This window comes from Musa acuminata, chromosome BXJ3-8, assembly GCF_036884655.1.
Source record: "Musa acuminata AAA Group cultivar baxijiao chromosome BXJ3-8, Cavendish_Baxijiao_AAA, whole genome shotgun sequence".
Lineage (NCBI taxonomy): Eukaryota > Viridiplantae > Streptophyta > Magnoliopsida > Zingiberales > Musaceae > Musa > Musa acuminata.
The window spans coordinates 30,676,006-30,696,913 of NC_088356.1; the positions used below are offsets into that span (position 1 = coordinate 30,676,006).

The following is a 20,908-nucleotide window of genomic DNA, read 5'->3' on the forward strand; positions in this document are numbered from 1 at the left end:
TCATGGTTTTGCTAGGACGACGAATTTGGTTTATTCGTTACCACTAGTTGTAAGTCCATAAAAGAATGCCGTCATCCACGTGTATCCACGTCATTGGAATTTATTTTTATAAATTTTGTCTTATACCCATTAATCGTTTCGCTGCCTCAGCAATCAGCCTTGAAAGTTGGTGAAAGAGTCGGACCCAATGCTTAACTAATAATGAGCAGGTAATCAATTCGGGTAGAAGAGAAATGAGTTGCTCGTTTTCGCAGGAAGAAAAAGCGAACCAATGGGAAGAAAGAGGGAAGAAGAACCAAAAAAAAAAAAAAGTCTCGTGCAGGGTTTTCCACGTTCCCCCCTCGGATCCACCGCCATCTCGACGGTAATCTTTTAAGGTTGCTGCTTCGATTTCTTTCGCCGGTTCTTTTATCGTAAGCTCTATCATTAAATCGATCGGATCTTGTAGGGTATGTTGATTGTTTTTCTTTATGGTGTTCTGTCATTTTCTTCAATTTTTTCGTTATTTTTGACCTCGTTGTTGGCGCAGTTAGCGTATCGAAGAAATGTAGTGGTTTATTTCGAATTTTAATACGAAAGTTTTAATCTGAATCGGTATATCCGCATCCTTGCTCGAGATCTTTCTCCGTATATCCTCGTAATATGAAAGTTTTTATTAAGAGGATAGAAACTATCCTCTCATGCTTTCCGGCCTTGTTTGTACGGGAGAACTTGTCTGATGATTTTTTGGATCAACTTTGAGGGTGAAGTTGCTATTTTGCAGTAAAATTATTCAATTTTTTCCAATCAAAAAAATTATACCAAAAAGGGGAAAGCTGCTTTTTTTTTTTTTTTTAGACCTTTGAATTCGTTGCGGAGAGAAAAAAAATGAAAGATAATGTTTTGTTTTGGGTCCGCTTACTTACAGATTTTATAAGAAATTGGTGCTTAAGATTTAGAAAACGGGAAGATGTCTCCGGCCGAATCATCCCGTGAGGACAATGTGTACATGGCCAAGCTGGCCGAACAGGCGGAGCGCTATGAGGAGATGGTGGAGTTCATGGAGAAGGTAGCAAAGACGGTGGATGTTGAGGAGCTCACCGTGGAGGAGCGCAACCTCCTCTCTGTGGCTTACAAGAATGTTATTGGAGCCCGCCGGGCCTCTTGGCGTATCATCTCCTCTATTGAGCAGAAGGAAGAGAGCCGTGGGAATGAGGATCATGTTTCCCTGATCAAGGAGTATCGTGGAAAGATCGAGGCTGAGCTTAGCAAGATCTGTGATGGCATTCTGAAGTTGCTTGATTCCCATCTGATATCCTCTTCCACCACGGCCGAGTCCAAGGTGTTTTACTTGAAGATGAAGGGGGATTACCACAGGTACTAGAAAATAAGCTTCCAATGTGCGGTGACGTTTATTTGTCTTAAATGTTTGATGATCTTGGCAAATAGGTACCTTGCGGAATTTAAGACGGGGGCTGAGAGAAAGGAGGCTGCTGAGAGTACACTGTCAGCCTATAAGTCTGCTCAGGTCTGATCATCATTTATAGTGAAATGCAAATTAGCTAGTGTTTTTGTTTTTGCTGGATCGATCAGAATCTTTTCAGTACTCTAGAACATGTGTCCACTTGATTCATTTTCAACTACCATTGTGGTGCTGTTTCTACTGAATGATTCTTCTTACAAATGCTGGCATACAATTGTTCGGATTCATCTAATTAAATCTGTTCTGTTATTGATGTTTTTTGTCAGACCTGAGCAATGTTCACTAAATCATCTTTTTAAACAATTTGTAGGACATTGCCCTGGCCGAACTGGCCCCAACTCATCCTATTAGGCTGGGGTTGGCTCTTAATTTCTCAGTGTTCTATTATGAAATTGTGAACTCGCCTGATCGTGCTTGCAGTCTTGCAAAACAGGTTTGACTGCAATTTTATTCTATTTCTTGTAAAATTTTAGTTTTAACAGTGTTGTGCGTGACTTCATATTTTTAGCATATGTTGTGGAGTAGTGACAATTTTATATTTTTCTGCATCTGAAGCATTTATTGAACTTAATCCTAATAGTAGGGGAGTCGATTTAATGAGTCAAGCTGGCATGGAGCATAGCCTGAAGCAAGCATCAAATTTTGAAGTTAGGCCTCAGCTAACTTGGAATAGCTGATACCTTAGTGCAACCAGGTCTAACATCAAGCGTGTAGTAACTTTCTAAAGTTTTATCCTTGGCCTAGCTGGATCTGACAATTTCATATTTGACACAAAGAATGTGTATCTATTGCTGCATTGCAGTAAAATTTCTGTTTGGATTATTTTTATGAATTTATGATTCACACCTCTTATTTTAATGGAGCTTATTTTAATTGATATGAGTAATAATTTCTTTTTCCATTCTATGAGAAATAATTGGTAAATTTCATGAAAAGTTGGTTCATGTCTTAAAATGGTTTGTATTTATATTCTGTTTGTGCATACACGGAAACTGGGTCTGTGCATGGTGCTCGTCCTTTTGCATGCTAGCGCATTTTGTATGTGTTTAATATTGGTGTGAGGGCATTTGCCTGCATGTGATTGACTTGTCACTAGATCACTCTGTTACTGCTAGAGTTTACTGATAATAATTTACAAATTTTCTCTTTGTTCTAAATGCATTTGTACTCATTTGTTTTTTATTTCTTCTTGTAATTTGATCTTATTTCCATTTATAGAAGTCTTAGCTACAGGCACTTATTACATGCTTATGCATCTGATTAGTGATAATTTATAATTGATCCAATATTTTTTCTATGAACTTTGTTTACCTTCTAGTAAATTTCTTCACAAACTAAATTCTAAATGCTACATTTCATTTTATATATAGGTAAAACTTTCTAGCTGTTATTATATAATTCAAAATCTCTGCAAAGTGGTCATCATTCAGAGTATCATTTAATTCATGTTGCTATCAGAAGAATTTACTTTCATGTAAGGCTGATTGATCTTGTCAGGAGACTTGCATAGTATTTCTTGTTTTTGAAGATTATGGTGTCTCTAGGTGGTCAATAAATATGCATATTCATATATGTACATGTGAATGTATGTTTGGAGATGCCCAATTAAACATACTTGGTCTTCATTCTCCAGTTTCCTTGTATTTCTGCTCCATTTTGCTTGGGATAGGACTGGAAATAAGTTGTAGAAAATCAATGGTATCATGATACTGGATGCAAAATTTTGATTTCATGTTGGAATTCTATGCTTAAATTGTTTAATGGTGCAAATATAGAGGTCAGCCTTGTGCACAAGGCTCCCACCGATTTACAGTTTGGGGAGTGTCAATGTACGTGATCTTACTTCTTCAAACACCAAAAGGTTGTTTTAGTAACAAATCTTGGTCACTTTGGTTACAAAGCAATACCATGATACCGAATTTTACCAACTCTGATGAACTGTATACAATCAATAATAATGATTGGTTATCAAACAAAAAGGTATTACTCACAAGGGTAGAATTGTTAAAAATTAGAGACGTACACTTTTTGCTATAAAATTGTAGCTCCTCTTCAAAAGAAAGTTCCTTCTTTATAGTCCAATTGAGGAACAACAAACCCAAAAATACTATTATAGGTTATGTATGATGATTGAGATGAATGGTTCTGTTACAACGAAAATGGTGAAGAAATAATACAAGTCCTAAGTTAAAGCTGATTCTCAGTTGAGGATAAGGTGGTATAAGATGGTTCCAATATATCCAACTAGACTCCAACTGTGCAAATAAGAAAATCGGAGTAATTATCAACCTGAGGTGTAGGAAAATAATCATGCAATATGGTACAGCTTAAAAGGGTTCAGGACTTTAGGCAGGCCTAATTTTAGCTCGATTTTCTAATTTTGTAGATTAAAATTAGATTACCATTATATATACAATATAATTGGTGTACACGTAGGATTTAATTTTAAAATATTCTCGTGACTTTTTCATTATACTTTTATTAATCAGTTTAAGAGAGTCAAATAAGACGGACACTGATTACACATTTGCAAGGTTTTAGCTGGCGAGAATGATTAGTTGTTTTTTTCCTATTATTGTTTAAGGTTCTAAAGGATCTTTCCTAGTTAGGTAAGAATTTATGCTGGTCTTCGAAATCAACAAATTGTCAACGGTGTTCTTTGTGTTGGTTGATATACATTTTTCTGTTGTTTTTTGCATTCTTCCAAAGAACTTTATTTTCTTCCTTTTCACTTTTGGACATTCCACCAATAACTGTGTCTAATTACTGTCTTTTGGTCACTTGTTAGGTTTTTTTCTCAGTTAACTAGCCGCATATATGATAGCATCAAAAGAGATTTCTTTACTGTCTGTCATTGCAACACATCATAAAACACTGATTTATTGATAATTTGTAAGATTTGATTGTTGATAGACCTGTTTGTTTGTCATGTTGACTTTCCTGCAGTTTGAACAATATCATTTGCCATCTTCTAAGATTTTGATTTCATCCTTATATTGATTGGCTTTAAGTCCTAGACGACCTTGCTCAGCTGTATTTGTTGAATTAGGATCAATAAAGTACTTGCAATTTGTATCTTCATAAAATTTTAGCACGTCTGTCATTTGATCTGAGGCCCATTAGCTGCCTTAGATTACTTAAAATTCTTCCATGTTCCAACCATTTACCCCCCCTAATTCAATCAATATTTATACATATCTACAAATTTTAGGGAAACACTTCTATCTTGTCCATGACTATGTTCTCATGCCCGGGTATTACTGTGGTGGTTCATATGGATGTCTCATGTGTATGGTTGTGTATCTATGTTTAAATGTGTGGGAAAAATCTAATCATGCAAACTTGTTAGTCTTTGTCCCTTCGAAGATGTCCTGCATGCTCTGCTGTGATGATTAATACTATACTAGATGAGTATGAACATAACCAAGAAGCTTTGTAGATCTATGATGCTTTTTACTTGCTAAGTTGGCTTGTGGTACATGAGATGTGAAAAATTAAAACTAATGAAGAGGTTTTGATGCTTGACTGGGAAGAGTATATATTATCCCGTCTTCTAAGAGTGTTACTGCTGAAGCTTAGAAGGAAATGAACTTTTACTCATGCAATGCCTGATAAAATTTGTCCAAACCAATCCATTTCATCCATATATACCATGATTTTACCACTGGTCTTCTGATTCTGCAGTGCCTATGAAAAAAGTTCAAACAGATTAATAATCTTGAATTCTTTTTACCTGATATCTAAAATCCTTGTGGTCAAAATTGGTTGAACCTCTCCCTAGTGTTTTCTTACGTCTCTCAGATTATAGACATATATCATGTCATTACTATTTTTGCAATATTAACATTTTTAATGTTTATTTCTGTTTCATGATTTAATCAAGTCTTACTTACCAGTTTCTGCAGTGAGATTTAAATTGTTGTTTGTCTTTCACAGGCTTTCGATGAGGCTATCTCGGAGTTGGACACTCTGAGTGAGGAATCTTACAAGGATAGCACATTGATCATGCAGCTGCTTCGTGACAACTTGACCTTGTGGACCTCCGATATCACTGTCAGTTCTTCTCCTTACTGAGTTTCTTGATTTGCAATTGATCTTGTGATTGTTCAAACACCCTTACAAATGTTTTGGTCGACAGGAGGACGCTGGAGACGAGATCAAAGAACCCTTGGTGCGTGAATCTGGAGGACAGTAAAACTAATCACAAAGCCTGCTTGTGATGGACATTGCCTTGTATTTTTCTTTTGTGGTTTCTTGGTGTGTTTGAAGGTTTCAGGTCTTTCTCCTCGATGCTGTTGTTGGTAGCGAACCTTTTTAGTTTATTTGACCTACAATTTAACATCTTTTGGAAGATCCAATGTGCTTATACTTTTATCAGGTAAGCTTTTAGCTCTCATGATATCTTTTATATTGGCATTTTTTTTTGTGTTATATTCATTTATTATATCTCAAATCCAACATTTGAAGAGAACAATTAGGATCAGTGACAGAAATAGAGTGGGAATATCTCAAATCCATCATCTGTCGTTGTCGGTGGTGTACCAAAATGTCCTCGCGGTCGGCCGTCTACCTCTAAGGTTGGTCGTATGGTGATTTCTCAGCCAATCACTTCGGTGCTTGCATCTTTTGGTTTGTCGGTCTCTTTTGTTCCACCATCGATCTTGTTGTGTTTTCCTCTTGTCTGTTGGTGTCTTTTGTTATAGCATCTTTTTCTTTGTCGATCCAATTACGTTCTGCTCTAAAGGTCGGTCTTTTGCTCGCCTCCCCTGTTTTGCTGGACTCCTATATTTCCTTTATTGATCCTTCAGCAATCGATGGGGCTTCATGACGATATGTGACCATCACTGAGGATGGGTTTGCACGACATGTGGTGACGTTGACGAACAACTCTATGTCGATTCTTCTTCCTCCACTTGCACCGATATCAAATTGATTCGTCACTTTTGCCTTGGTCATGCGGATTCTTTCATCGATTAGGATTTCCTCTATAGATATTTCTTCAGGAGGTGTCGTCAATTCAATCGCTTCTTTTGTGCTTGTTGATGTTGTTGCCATTAGTGCTATTGGGTTGATGCATCCTCTACCAACAGCGAGAGGCGTGGTGGCTACTTCTTCCTCGATTGTGCATGTTGCCACGGACATAGTTGGGGTGGGCCTTCCTGCCCCACCGACTACTTTGCCTTCTCTCGTCGTCGTCGGAATCCCATCTTAGGCTGACTTCGATGGTCAGCTTGCATGCTAGTGGTCTCGGGTAGCCTGCACTCCGGTAGCTTTCAAAATTTGATGTTGGTGTCTTCTTCTTCCCTACTGTTGTTGTTTCCATGTCAATGTTTCTTCTATCTAGTCAAAGACTCGTGGATAGCACTCACATTCTAGGTTTCTTGATGTATCAAGAGTTGTCACTGACTCTTTTCCCCCTTGCTGCCACAAGGAGCTCTCTCTTCTCTTTGGCTTCAAAATCCGAGAGGTGCTTTTTATACCATGAATCATCCTTCTTCTCTAGTGATGGTACTCTTAGAATATCAGCCACTATGGAGGATATTTCATAGGGTGAGGAGCACTTGAAAAACTCTTTCATTGGCTACTTTGTGAGCTCTCCCCTATTATTCTTTATTAGTAAGAATAGAGTCTCTATTATGTTGAAACCTACAAGATCCATTAATATATTATCTTTGGATGTGGAGTTTTTTTATCTTTTGATTTAGCGTAAGTGGTGATTTAACTGGAGTATTGTAATATGAGCCATAGTTTATTCAGAACAAGCTCCTCATATTTCATCCTTAGGAAATATGACTTCTAGTTAAAAAAAAAATTGACTTCTTTGTTGTTCTTATCTATAATTTATCTTTATTTACGTGGACACCAAAGTTTATCACCTCTATTGCCATTGGTATTGGGAAACCTCTATTTATGGACCATTTGATTAGTAGAAAAGAATGTAATGAGTTTGCATTGAGGTATTTGCTTCCACTGAACTCCCTGATGTTTCTTCATATTGCTCTCAATGATGCTAAAGACTATGTCACTAGGTTGAAATATGATTGAAAGCCAGTGAGATGCTCATACTATCCTATTTTCGATCACGCAATAAGAAATTGCTTTAAACATGTATCAACTACCAAATGGAATCCTAAGAAGACTAAGGAAATTGTACCCTCAAAGATTAAGGATATTACTCCTTCTAAGTCTAATGTGGCTTCTTATTTTCGTATGACTCAAACTTTATTCCTTGCAAATCTCATGTGCAGTTTACAATGATTAAGAAGCCTTTGCTCAAAATCATGAAATCTTATACAAATAATGTAGCATGATTTACCTAAAAGGCCTGTACCTCTTTATGAGAAATCTATATTGGAACCTCAATCTATTAAGTTTGATGTTCTTAATGAGGATAAGGATGACGATGCCAATGATGTAGAGGAAAATGAACTTGACAATTCTATTTTGGCTAACTTATATCTAAGTGTTGAAAGATACCGAGCCTCTAAGAGACTTGTAGATATTATTGGGTTAGATTTTTTCTCTCTTTCTTTATAATTAATATCGATATATGGAATGTTCAGGGTCTCAATGTCCCTTTTAAACATGTTATCGTAAGATTTCTTTACACTCTTACTACTTAGATTGTCTTTTTATTTTGGAGTCTTAGGTTCAGGATTTTAATGTTTATTCTATAACCTCTCGCATTTTTAAAGATAAGCAAATCTATACCAAATCAGGCACTAGCACTTATGCCCTGCATTTGGTGTTTATTGAACTCTACTATTGTTGATCTGGTGGTTCACTCTATGATTGATCAAGTTATATATATGAAATGTTGTATTTCAAGCATTTGGTCAAATCTTTAAATTGTTTAGTCATGTATGACCTATATACTGACGCAGATAGACATCGATTATGGTTAGATCTTGTTGAGCTCTCATAGTCTTTCCCTAGGTCTTGGATGTATTATTCTTAGCGACTTTAATATAGTCTTTTACACCCCATGAAAAGATTGGGACCAATCTTTAAGACCTTCAAGTATGACTCAAAATTTTGATTCTTTATATGAGCTCTCCTTATCTAATTTTAAATGGAAGGGGCATCATCTTACTTGCTCCAACTCCTCCTCTAGGGTCCGATGCATTTTGAGCAAGCTGGATGGAGTTATGGCCAATCCAGATTAATACTTACTCTTTGTCGATTCTAAAGCATCATTCTTGCCACCTGATATTTCTGACCATTCAATGACTATTGTGTGGGTTTGCAACACCCCTAAGGGTAATAGGAGCTTCAAATTTTTGTCTATTTATCCTGATTTTTATAAGATTGTTGAAGATGCTTAGTATGCTCCTATTCTTAATAGCAATCGTTGAACTCCTACCCTTTTATTTATTTTAGTACAAAAATTAAAAGGGACTAAGGTTAGATTGAATGTGTTAGGATCATTTTATTTTCTTTATTTTTGAATAATATTTATTGAGTCTGTTTAGTTCAGTTAGAGTTGGGTAGAGGTTTATTTAATATTTATTTATTATTAAGAGTCCAAGTCCTGATGGATTCTAGGTGGAACTCTATAAATAGCGATGTAACTGTTTCTTTTCCATAGAGAGTAAAATATTAGTTAGTCTTTAGACTAACCCTAGGAGGTCGATCCCCTCGAAGTGATCAAGGAGGCCAATCCCTTCAAAGTGATTATTCCTTTTTCCTTCTTTCTTCTATGATAAAACCCTAGGGTTTTATCAATTGGTGTCAGAGTTATGATCCTCAACGTCATCGCTACAGTTATCATCATCTAAAAAAAAAGAAAAAGCCGCAGCCATGCACGACCGAGAACCCTTGCTTCCCCTCTCCACCACCACCACCGCTAGTCAAAAGGGCCCCTGCTTCCCTTGCTTCCGACCAGCCCCACCGCTACCATCGCTTTCCCGCCAATGACCACCACCACCATTGTTTCCCAACTAGCACCCTCCGCACCCCACCCCACACCCCGCCCCCCCCCCGCCTCATCCCACCTTCCACTGTAGTCATCCTTCCGAGCCTTTATCGGAGACGACGCTGCCAGCATCTTGTTTCGCTGCAGCCCCGCTTCCCGACCATAGTCCACCGTCACCCGTTGCCTCCCACCCTAGCCACCACCGCTACTAGGAGATGATGCTGTCAGTGTCCCATCCCGTTGTAGCCCCGCTTCCCGATCAGAGTCCACTATTGCCCGTCGCCTCCCACTCGAGCCACCACCACTGCCAGCCTTCTCCTTAACCGCTCATGATCCTTCGACATCGCCAACGACTCCTTTTATGGTGCGATAGAAACAAAGCACCCCTGTTTCCCCTCTCCACCACCGTAACTCCCTGGCCAACGACAGCCGCCGCTCGCCTCCCAACCACAACCCTCGCTGCCTCCTTCTTCACTGCCACCTGCCTCCCCTTGGTTCGTAGTCATAGTCGCTCAACCTTCCCTCCTCGCGGTGACCAAAATAGGGCAACCTTGCATCTTCTGCCGTAGCCGTTGATCACCGTAGTTTCTCGGCCAGCAACCACCGCCGCCGCTGCTCCTAGCCAACGACCAACCCCTCTTGTTCTGCTGCAACCGCCCTCCAGCAACGCAAGCAGCAAGTCCTTGTTTTGCCCTACCTCAACCCCAATAGTGCATGCACCACTGATTCCTCTTCTCAACCCCAGTCGCTTCAACGCCACCTCCCCCCCGCCGTTGCTCCCGACAAGTGACCAACCCTCCTCATTCCACTGCAACTGCCCTCCAGCAGTGCATGCAGTAACTGCAGCAAGTCCTTATGCTGCCTTGCCTCAACCCCAGCAGTGCACGCACCATAGATTCCTCTTCTCAACCCTAGTCGCTTCAATGTCGCCTCCCCCTTGCTCAGCATCTTCTGCTGCAGCCGTAGGTTGCCATCACTGCACCCTCAACCCGACTGCTCAGCGATTGCTCCCTTGGGTCATAGCAATTACAACCACACCGACACAGTCGCCTTCCAGCCCTCGATGCTCTCACCCCATGCAGTGATAGAAACAGGGCAACAACTCTTCCTCCTAGCAATGACCATAGCACTACCCTCGGTGTCGGCTTCCTCGATAGCTTTGTGTCGACAGTGCTGATGCCCTTGACCTGTAATACCCCTTATTTCCGAATTTTCGTATAAATTTCTGGTGATAATGTAAGCATCTATTTTAAATTGACAAAAGAAATAGAGTATGAATCAGAGGCAACTTATTTTTAAGATTTGGGAGATCTGTTCAAAAAAAAAAAACAAAGAATCTGAGGACCTATATGTAAACCCTGAGGACCTAATCGTGAATATAATAAAAACAAGGACTAAACTACAAAACGTACAAAATAACAAATCCCACCGCTTAAGCCTCTCTGCCTTCGTTCTTAAGGAACCAGAGAAGGCAGCTGCGGTGTGGAAGAACAGAAGAGAAAGAAAGAAGAAGAGAAAAGAAAGGGAGAAGAAGAAGAAGAAAAATTGGGGCTTTGAGGTTTCTTACTCAATCTTCTCAATTGGGGGTCAAAATTCTCAAAGGCAAGTGTTCTAACCCCATCCTACAGAAAATTAGTCTCTGTTTTTATGTTGATTCAAAATAAACTGAAGGATTTCTATTTAGAAACTGATATGTCTCTCCTGGGACATAGAACTATGGATTCTGAAATTTTTTGGTAAACTGACCCCTAGACACTGTTTCAGTTATAATTTTCAGCACCAAAGGTGGATTCAGGCAGGACCTAGTTCGTTTGAAATTAGACTCTTATATCTTTCTTTTGACACTGATTTTGTAGATTTTGGACACCGAATACTTACCCAAACATCTGTTTCAAATGAGCCTATAGATGCTGCAGAACAGGGACCAAAATTTCTGACCTTTCGATACTAAAATACCTATAAGTCCCTGTTGGAAATTCTGATTTGTACCAAACTGACTTCGTCCGAAACTAGGCTTGTAGACCTTTCTTTTGGAATATAGTTTAAAAAATTTGGAATTCAAATGCCTACTCTATTATCTGTTGAATCCGACCCTATGAATTCTGCAAAACAGTGATTGTGTTTTTGACCTTGTGTTACCAAATCAAAGGTAACTCCTTGTTGGAAACCATGATTCGTACGAAACTTGTTTCAACAGAAAATAGATTGATATATCTTTTAACAATAGCTTTCTTAAGGGTATTGGAGCATAATTGATAATCTGAAGTATTTGTTTTATGTGCCACTGGAATTCTGTCAGAAATCGAGCTTTGGTCGATTTCGCGTATTCTATTCCATTCCTTTGGATATTGAATTCATCCAACCTTCTTATTTGAATTGAGCTAAATATGATTGCTTGGAATCCCTGTATACTCTTGCTTTCATTTCATTCCCAATTTGAATACATTTGTGAGAGATTTTGTTTCCTTGCATCGTATTGTCTCGAAAAGGCACATGTACGTTTTGTTGTTCCGCGTGTGCTTCCAATATATGCTACTTATTGTTAAAACTGCCCTCTTATACTCTGGTGTTTGTGGGATTGTCTGGACCTTTGCCAAAAATGGTAAAGGGTATGTGTTTAGAGCCTGCGATGCTCTGCCGGCCCCCTCTGGCTTCACCTAGACGTGGGTGGATGGAGCTCCCAGACGTGGGAGACTTCTGTCTGGTGGTCATTCAGAAATGGATGAATCACACTCTGTTTGAGATCCCACTACACCTTCTGTATGTTTGATATGATATCCAGAGCTTTGGTTATGTGTTTTTGTACATGCTTTGGATAAGAATGTTATGAATGCAACGTCAAAGACGACGTTTGAGCTTCTGTTTGGTACGTGATATTGATAAGTTCCGATATGTTTCATTTGTTATTGTATGCTCCAAAACATTTCATTCGTTTCTGATATGCTCCAATTACTCTATGCCCCATATGTTATGAACCAAATATGTATGATTGAAAGGACAATTGTGATTCTGCACCTAATGATATTATGTCCACGAATTCGTATATTCTGCCTCGTATTCTGAAACTTTATCTCTTTGAAAATTATCCTATTTTGATATGGATATGTTAGTCACTTGCTGAGCTCTATATGCTCACCCCGTTTGTTGATAAATTTTTTAGGATAGCATATCGCTTGCTTAAATGTTAAGATTGGGCTGAGGCAGTGGAAAGTTAGAAGATTTTGGGCAGATCTTTGTTAGCATATATGTATTTGTTGTATAAGCCACCCTGCATCTAATGAAATGGTGACGATGAATCTAAACCTGTGGATTTTGTGTAAGTTAAAGGATCCCTCATGTTTAGGATTTTGGAATGTTAAGTTAAATTCATGTAATGATATGAACTTATGGTAATCGTTGGTTTGGTGACTGCATAGACTTCCCCACTTGTGAAATTACGTTGTGGTTATTATTTTGATGAGTTGAGTTCAGTTTGTTTGAATTATCGAGTGATGTGTGGTATGTTTATGAATTGCACAGGGTTATGAATTTGTAGACTATAGAGGTGAAATTTTGATCTGAATGTTTTCTTAGTGATCTCAAATGTGTGTTTGGATCCTGGATTAGTTGCGATGAAAATTTTAAATATTGTCGATATTTTGAGGGGCGTGACATGACCAGACATCAGAAATAAGAACTGGGGATTACAGATTTGCAGTCTTACGCAATGGTGTTAGGACTCTAGCTTGGAGAGTCCTAATTGAAAGGGACATTCATGTAAAACCTACCTAAGCCGACCCCTATTAAAGAGGTGAAGAGGCCGGCTAGGGTTAGGAGGTTGTTTCTTAGAGAAGAATAAGGAGTTGTAAAGGAATAGGAGTCTTGAGTAGGAGTCCAATTAGGAGTTGGTTAGAAGTAAGAGTCTTGAATAGGAGTCCTATTAGGAGTTAGGGTTTAGAAGCCCTATAAATAGTCATGTATTCCTCCTCTTTTCATAAGCAATAGATGAATCTTTTTTGCAGCCTTTGAGCAGCAACTTGGAGGGAGAAACCCCTATAGAGTTCCAAGGAGGCCGATCCCCTAAAGAGATCAACCCCAACTTTAGAATCTGCAAGGGTTCTAACACCTGGTATCAGAGTAGCGTTCTTGGTATCTTGCTGCCCTTCCACAGCCATCTATCAACCCTCCACAACCATCCAAAGCAATTCCCACAATTGCTTAAAAGATTATCGCCGAATTCCGCCATCATCTCCACCACCACGGATCATCCTTTGATCTCCCCGTGAATTGCAATAGGTTCTGGTTTCCTTACCTTACTGCTGCTGCAATTTAGTTATCCTTATTCGAAAATCCAAAAAAAAAAAAAAATTGTTCCTATATTGCTGCATAAACTTTTCGTCACAAAGTTTTCATCTCTACGACGAAAGATACATTGCAGAATTCCAGCCGCATAGCACCATCTGTTTGATCTTGCTACTGTGCATTTTCTATCCAAATTTCTACAAAATTTTTATGACATCTTTGACACTTCATAACAGTATATTTCCCTTTGGTTTCATCTAAAAATTCTCAATATAAACTACTGATCTTTTATGTCCAATCTGCTACACTTGAAAATCTATGCTGTAGAAAATTTCAGCCGCATATTGTTACCTTAACCCATCTATTTGCAATCTTTTTTGAATGAAATTTCTTATACACTTCATAGATCATCTTGGCTTCCATCTAAGATTGATCTATTGAGAAATTCATCTCTAAAAACGATTTTGTGTTGCTGCAAATTTTCGTCGTAGACCGCTGAAATTTTTCGACGAGAATTCTGCAATCGCAACTTGCACCAATTTCCTTGCTGTTATACTGCCGAAATTTTCTTGACTAAATTAGACATCCTTGCTGTCATATAAACTGTGATTTTGCTATCAATTCCCTCCTCAATTCTCTCAAGTTTTTGGTGGAAATTACGTCGAGAAACCTTTGTTTCTTCGACGACAATTCTACTCTTACAAGACAGCACATACTTGCTGCAACTTCCACTTATTACCTCAAACCTTTGCTACCATCTACCACAGATCCAAAACTTTCATCCACAGCCCTAAAACTCCACTAAACCACACCATCAAACTGCACCCAAAACAGCCACAAAACAAGCCTAAACCGCAGCCTATATATACCAATCCACCAACCCTTTCGACCATCACCTCTCTCAACCTATACACGCCTTTAACCCGACAACAAAAGAGAGATCATAACATCACAGATTTGGAGGCATATACTATGGCATCTGAGGAGGCAATCAATGCTAAATTCGAAATCTTTGAGGCACAAATGGAGGATACGATTCGGACACTCTTTACTAAACATAGATTGGGCCAACCACTAAGCCCAAAGAAATCACATTAAGGAGAGAGCTCTGCCCAATCGCACCAAGCCCGAAGAGATGACTTCCAAAAGAGGGGAGGTTCTATGATCGTTCCTAACTATCCACGCATGAGGGTGGACTTCCCTAGATGGGAAGAAGGAGACCCGATTGGTTGGATTTCGCGTGCGGAGCGATATTTTTGGTACCACAAAACCGCGGACGCATCTATGGTGAAAATTGCAGCTATACATCTTGAAGGTGTTAGGATCAAGAGCACTAGGAGGGGGGGGGGGGGGGGGGGTTAATTAGTGCAGCGGAAAACCTTTTACGATAAAAACTACGTTCGTTCGTTAAAAGTGATTTCGATAAGAAAGCCGATTCGTAAATCACTTTAACTTTTGTTTAAGCGAGATGCAGCAAAGATATAAATGTAGTTTGCAGTTATGATTCAAATCCGATAGTAGGCGCAAATTAAAATATGATATTCGCACGAAGAAACTGATTTACGTCTAAATGCTGATCCGTAAATCACTTGATTAGGCGAGATGCAGTTTAAGCAAGGATATAAAGGCAGTTTGCAGTTATGATAGAAATCAAAATGTAATCGCAAACTGAAATATGATGATCGTATGAAAAAACAGATTTACGTCTAAACGCTGATTCGGAAAGCGCCAAGCTTGAAACCCGATCGTATATGCTCAGAAAGTAGTAAACTTTAGAGGAGGTTTACAGTAAAGATAATATACTCAAAGTAAATGCAAACTGAGATTTAGAATGGTTCGGTCAATCTTGACCTACTCCACTTTTACTGCTTTAGAGGAGGTTTGCAGTAAAGATAATATGCTCAAAGTAATATGCTCAAACTTCCTCCACCGACGAGGTCACCGACGTCAACTAGAGGCCTTCCTTCAATAGGCGAAGGCCAACCACCCTTTTATAGTTTCACTCCTTTTGACGGGCTTAGGAGACAACCCTTACAGAATTTTCTCTCCTCTCTTTACAGCTCAGAACTTAGAAGAACAAGATCAAGATTTCAGTGTGTATTCTGTGCTCTTTCAGTGCTGAATGGGTGGGGTATTTATAGGCCCCAACCCAGTTCAAATTTGAAGCTCAAAACTGTCAATTCCCGGAATTCCGGGATCAGGCGGTTGCACCTCCTGACTGGAGAGGTTGCACCGCCTGGCAGAGCACGAAGACTGAGCCTCTAGGCGGTGCCACCTCCTGTCAGGGGCGGTTGCACCTCCTACCAGAGCTCGAAGACTGAGCTCAGGCGGTGCCACCGCCTGTCAGGGGAGGTTGCACCGCCCAGTCTCGCTCGGAGACTGAGCCCAAGCAGTGCCACCGCCTGGCTGGAGCGGTTGCACCTCCCAATCTCGCTCGGAGACTGAGCCCAGGCGGTGCAACCTCTTGCCTTGGGCGGTTCAACTGCCTGGCAGAAATCAGGGTCCGAATGGGTTGATCCATTCGGCCCAATTTGGGTTTTTCAGGGGCCCAATTGCCCCAAGATTAAGTTAATGAGATCACCTCCCATTTCCAACTTAATCATTGTGCTAACTACGATATTCCCTAAGACATTTACTGCAACTTGCTCCGGTGTGTCAATCGCTTCTTCCGGCGAGCTTCCGACGAACTTCCGTCGATCATCCGATGAACCCTCGGTGATGCTCCTGCGGACTTCCGGCAAACTCCTGGACTTGCGACGATCCACTTGGCGAGTTCCGACGAGCTTCTTTGGCAAGCTCATGGACTTCTCGGATTTGTTCCCGTAGAACCTCCAACGATTGTCCGAACTTCCGTCGAACTCTCGAACTCTCAACGTGATCATTGTCTTGACTCCGGCGTAACTCCTGCTGCATGTCTTACTTTCATCGTAGTTAATCCTGCACACTTATCTCAACCTATAGATTAGATAACAAATGATAATTGACTTCATCATCAAAATCCGAGATTCAACAATCTCCCCCTTTTTGATGATGACAATCAATTGATAATGGAGTTAACCTTAACTCCCCTTGTCTATATGCCATACTTGAGATAAGTCTTTCTTGAATTCAAAACCTTTGAATTCAAGAGACATATTGATAAGTTAAAATTATTTAAACTTATCAATACTCCCATCATGATTCCCATCATGAGGTATCTCACTGAAGATGATGTCAAGGCTTGATATTCATTTTCAAATTTTACATTACAAGTTTGAATGATGGTAATAGTAGCAATTTATCATATTGTAAGATATCAACATGTAAATCTGCGAAGTAAGATTTTGATATCATTACATGATGCACACATTTCAAATGTTTTAGCAATTATTGCATTTCATCACATGGTAAGATATCAATACGTAAAATTACAATGCAAGTTTTTGTTTGATATCTTGACCTGATACAAACAAGGCATAATACAAATTATAGCAATCATAACATCTCTTGGTGATGCAAGCATGGCATTAATACTCATATATTTCTCCCCCTTTGTTATCAACAAAAAACATGGTAATTGTGATACCAGGAGAACAATATAAGCAAATTTTGAGCATAAGTGTGATAATTGTTCATGCCTTTACTCGGTTCATGTTATTTTCCAATAGTAAGTGATAGGAAATCAATTATACCAGCATGATATGTAGATCACTTTGAATACTTCTTCTTTTTTATTTGTTATAATCTTTTTGCATGAAGGAGGAAGGCCATTTGTGATACCAGCTATTTGTGAGTTTACACTGAGTGAAGTTAAAACCGATAAGAGATTAAATCATGCTTCAGGTATCAAGATATGTGTGTGAAACCACTCTTTGCAAGTAAAAACACTATCATCTATATTTCAAGATGGAATTCATAAGCAGGAATCATTTCATCAAATCCATTTCAGAAAAATATTTTTCACATATAAGTGTATGAGAAAATCTGATTTTTAGGATATCAATTGTTAAGCGAATCCAAACATGAAATGAACACTTTCATGCATTCGGACAAGACTATGCTACAGATTTTCAAATACAATCATGAAGACAAAACATACTTATTGTTATGTAAATTTTTGTATTCATGCAGATAATTTCCAACATGTTATTTTGGCATGTAATGGCAATTAAGTGATTTGATCATTCAATTAAGTCCGAAAAATAATTTTAACTAGTTTATGTATTCGGACACATCAACATTCCTAATTCTCTTCTTATGAAATCAAATTGTTCTTCACTTAGAGGTTTTGTAAAAATATCAGCTAATTGATGTTTAGTATAACATGACGCATCAACTGCATTGGTATATCATTTTCACAAATCATATTTATCATGGAAATCAAGACACAAGGTTTTCAAAAACATTTAGTTTTGATGTAAAATCCGATAGTGAGTAACGAGATTAAACAATGAGTGATGTTTGTAACTCTGTTCACAAATAAATACATCAGGTAACCAGATCAAGGATCAAGGCACAAGGCATTGTGATCATAGTGAGTAACATAAAGAGTTTACAATACACATACAAGCTCATTCAGGAGGTGGAAAATTAAAATGCCTAAATAAAGAGTCAAATTGTCAATGAATTTACTGCAGCTCAGATAGGATTTGATCTTGTCGATGTTCAAGCCATTCTTGTCTTTGTTCAAATCGGTCCATCCGAATCCCAATATCTTCGACAGATGATGTATGAGCTGGCTCAAATGAATGTGTTTCCTCAAAGGGACAGATCAGAGGAGATTGAGTACCTCTAAAGACTGGTGTTTCCAGTTCTGGTTCAGGTTGAGGGGGATCGATTCTTCTAGGCATTCTAACCCAGTTACCGTTTCTATAAACACATCTTAATCGGTGAAGTAGATTTTTATTTATTATGCTAAACCTATCTACTTTTATTACTTCTTCTTCTGGTGGTATTAGAATGCCGTAGGCTTTCAGTATTCTAGTGATTATACCACCATATGGAAGCATCATGTCTTTCTTAGATAGTTCTAACATGTTTTGCTGGATAAGATAACCAAGACAGATGTCATGTCCTTTCATGATCAAATACATAGTTCCTAATTCTAATTGGCTTACTTCATCATGATGGTATTGTTTAGGGAGAATGATGCTAGCTAGGATATGATGAAGTACCTTAGTGTTTAGTGGCAGTAGATGTTCACAACTTTTAGGAACAAATTGTAAGTTGGGATTGGCGAAAATAGTTCCTAAGGCTTCAACATATGTTGTCCCAACAGTTTCATCATCCCATGATCCTCTAAAGTAAAGTCCTCTACTTTTTATGGGAATGCCTTGTTAGGATCAAGAGCACTAAGAGGGGGGGGGGGTGAATTAGTGCAGCGGAAATCTTTCAACGATAAAACACGTTCGAACGATAAAAACGATTTCGGTGTGAAAGCCGATTCTAAGATTACTTTAACTTAAGATTAAGCGAGATGACGTTAAAATCAATCTACGAAGGCAGTTTGCAGTTATGATGAAAACCAGATATAAGCGCAAACTGAAATACGACGTTCGTACGAAGAAGCTGATTTACGTCTAAATGCTGATTCGTAAATCACTTGATTAGGCGAGATGCAGTTTAAGCAAGGATATAAAGGTAGTTTGCAGTTATGATTGAAATCAAAACGTAAACGCAAACTGAAATATGATGATCGTACGAAAAAACAGATTTACGTCTAAACACTAATTCGGAAAGTGCAAAGCTTGAAACCCGATCGTATATGCGCAGAAAGCAGTAAGCTTTAGAGGAGGTTTGTAGTAAAGATTGTTGAATCTCATATTTTGATGATGAAACTACTTGATATATGTTTATGATTTAATCTGCGTTTTGAGTGACGCAGGATACTTCGATCAGGATGAGACAATTAAAGCAGGAAAATCATGTTGTGCTAGAGGAACATGTCAGAAGATTGGACGTCGGGCCGGTGGATCGGTCGACGTATCGACAGAAGGCTTCGGGCTATGGATTCGGGCATCGGGCCAAGGAGAGCGGATATTGCGCCAAGGACATCGGAGTTGCGGAGACAACTAGCCGATTGGGCAATAGGCTGCAAGAGAGGACGATGCACCGAAGAATCGGATGACGCGTCGAGAGACCAATGACATGCCGGACAACTTGATTAATGCTTAGGATTAATTGTCTCAATTGAAGTTTTTATTTTACATGTGCAGGATTAACTACAATGAAAGTAAGACATGCAGCAGGAGTTGCGCCGGAGTCATGACAATGATCACGTTGGGAGTTCAAGAGCTCGACGGAAGTTCGGACAGTCGTCGGAGGTTCTGCGGGAACAAATCCGAGAAGTCCAGAAGCTTGCCAAAGGAGCTCGTCGGAACTTGCCAAGGGGATCGTCGCAAGTCCAGGAGTTTGCCGGAAGTCCGCAGGAGGATCACCGAGGGTTCGTCGAATGATCGACGGAAGTTCGCCGGAAACTTGCCGGAAGAAGCGATTGACGCACCGGAGCAAGCTGCAGAATATGTCTTAGGAAATAATCGTAGTTAGCACATTGATTAAGTTAGAAATGGGAGGTGATCCCATTAGCTTAATCTTGGGGCAATTGGGCCCCTGAAAGAATCAAATTGGGCCGAATGGATTAACCCATTCGGACCCTGATTGTTGTGGGAGGTGCAACCGCCCAAGCCAGGAGGTAGCACCGCCCAGACTATGTCGCCCAGCGAGACTGGGCAGTGCAACCGCCCCAGGCAAGAGGTGGCACCGCCCCGGGCTCAGTCTCCGAGCGAGACTGGGCGGTGCAACCTCTTCTGCCAAGAGGTAGCACCGCCAGAGCTCAAGTTTCGAGCTCTGCCAGGCGGTGCAACCTCCCCAGTCAGGCGGTGCAACCGCCTGAGCTCGGTCTTCGAGCTCTGGCAGAGAGGTGCAACTGCCCCTGACAGAGGTGGCACCGCCCAGAGGCTCAGTCTTCGAGCTCTGCCAGGCGGTGCAACCGCCCAAGTCAGGAGGTGCAACCGCCTGATCCCGGAATTCTGGGAATTGACAGAATTGAGCTCCAAATTTGAACTGGGTTGGGGCCTATAAATACCCCACCCATTCAGCACTGAAAGCATAGAACACACACTCGAAATCTTGCTGTCTTTCTGTGGTTCTTAGAGCTCAAAACTGCTAGTTCTCCTCTTTCTGTTCTTCAAAGTTTGAGTTGTAAAGAGAGGAGAGAAAACTGCTGTAAGGGTTGTCTCCTAAGCCCGTCAAAAAGAGTGAATCTGTAAGAG

At 39.7% G+C, this 20,908-nt stretch overlaps 1 protein-coding gene across 4 annotated transcripts; it reads left to right on the plus strand.

Moving 5' to 3' along the window:
- The first annotated feature begins 237 nt into the window (after positions 1-237).
- Positions 238-5,870, plus strand: LOC103974363 (14-3-3-like protein). Of its 4 annotated transcripts, none has more exons than XM_009389169.3 (6): positions 238-364; positions 908-1,356; positions 1,429-1,507; positions 1,773-1,895; positions 5,399-5,515; positions 5,601-5,870. In XM_009389169.3, the coding sequence occupies exons 2-6, from the start codon at positions 950-952 to the stop codon at positions 5,655-5,657; spliced, it is 783 nt and encodes a 260-aa protein (XP_009387444.1). In that variant the 5' UTR covers positions 238-364; positions 908-949; the 3' UTR covers positions 5,658-5,870. The 4 variants fall into 4 exon arrangements, with proteins under 4 accessions (XP_009387444.1, XP_009387447.1, XP_009387446.1 ...); XM_009389172.3 differs by having other exon boundaries at positions 245-377; XM_009389171.3 differs by having other exon boundaries at positions 314-413.
- The last annotated feature ends 15,038 nt before the right edge of the window (positions 5,871-20,908 follow it).

What these genes read in the sequence shown, in the direction of transcription:
- LOC103974363 (XM_009389169.3), top strand. Translation starts at nt 950, where the DNA reads ATGTCTCCGGCCGAATCATCCCGTGAGGACAATGTGTACATGGCCAAG. An exon ending in CAGCCTATAAGTCTGCTCAG is followed by an intron (nt 1,508 to 1,772) that starts GTCTGATCATCA and finishes AACAATTTGTAG; the next exon opens with GACATTGCCCTGGCCGAACT. An exon ending in TGTGGACCTCCGATATCACT is followed by an intron (nt 5,516 to 5,600) that starts GTCAGTTCTTCT and finishes TTTGGTCGACAG; the next exon opens with GAGGACGCTGGAGACGAGAT.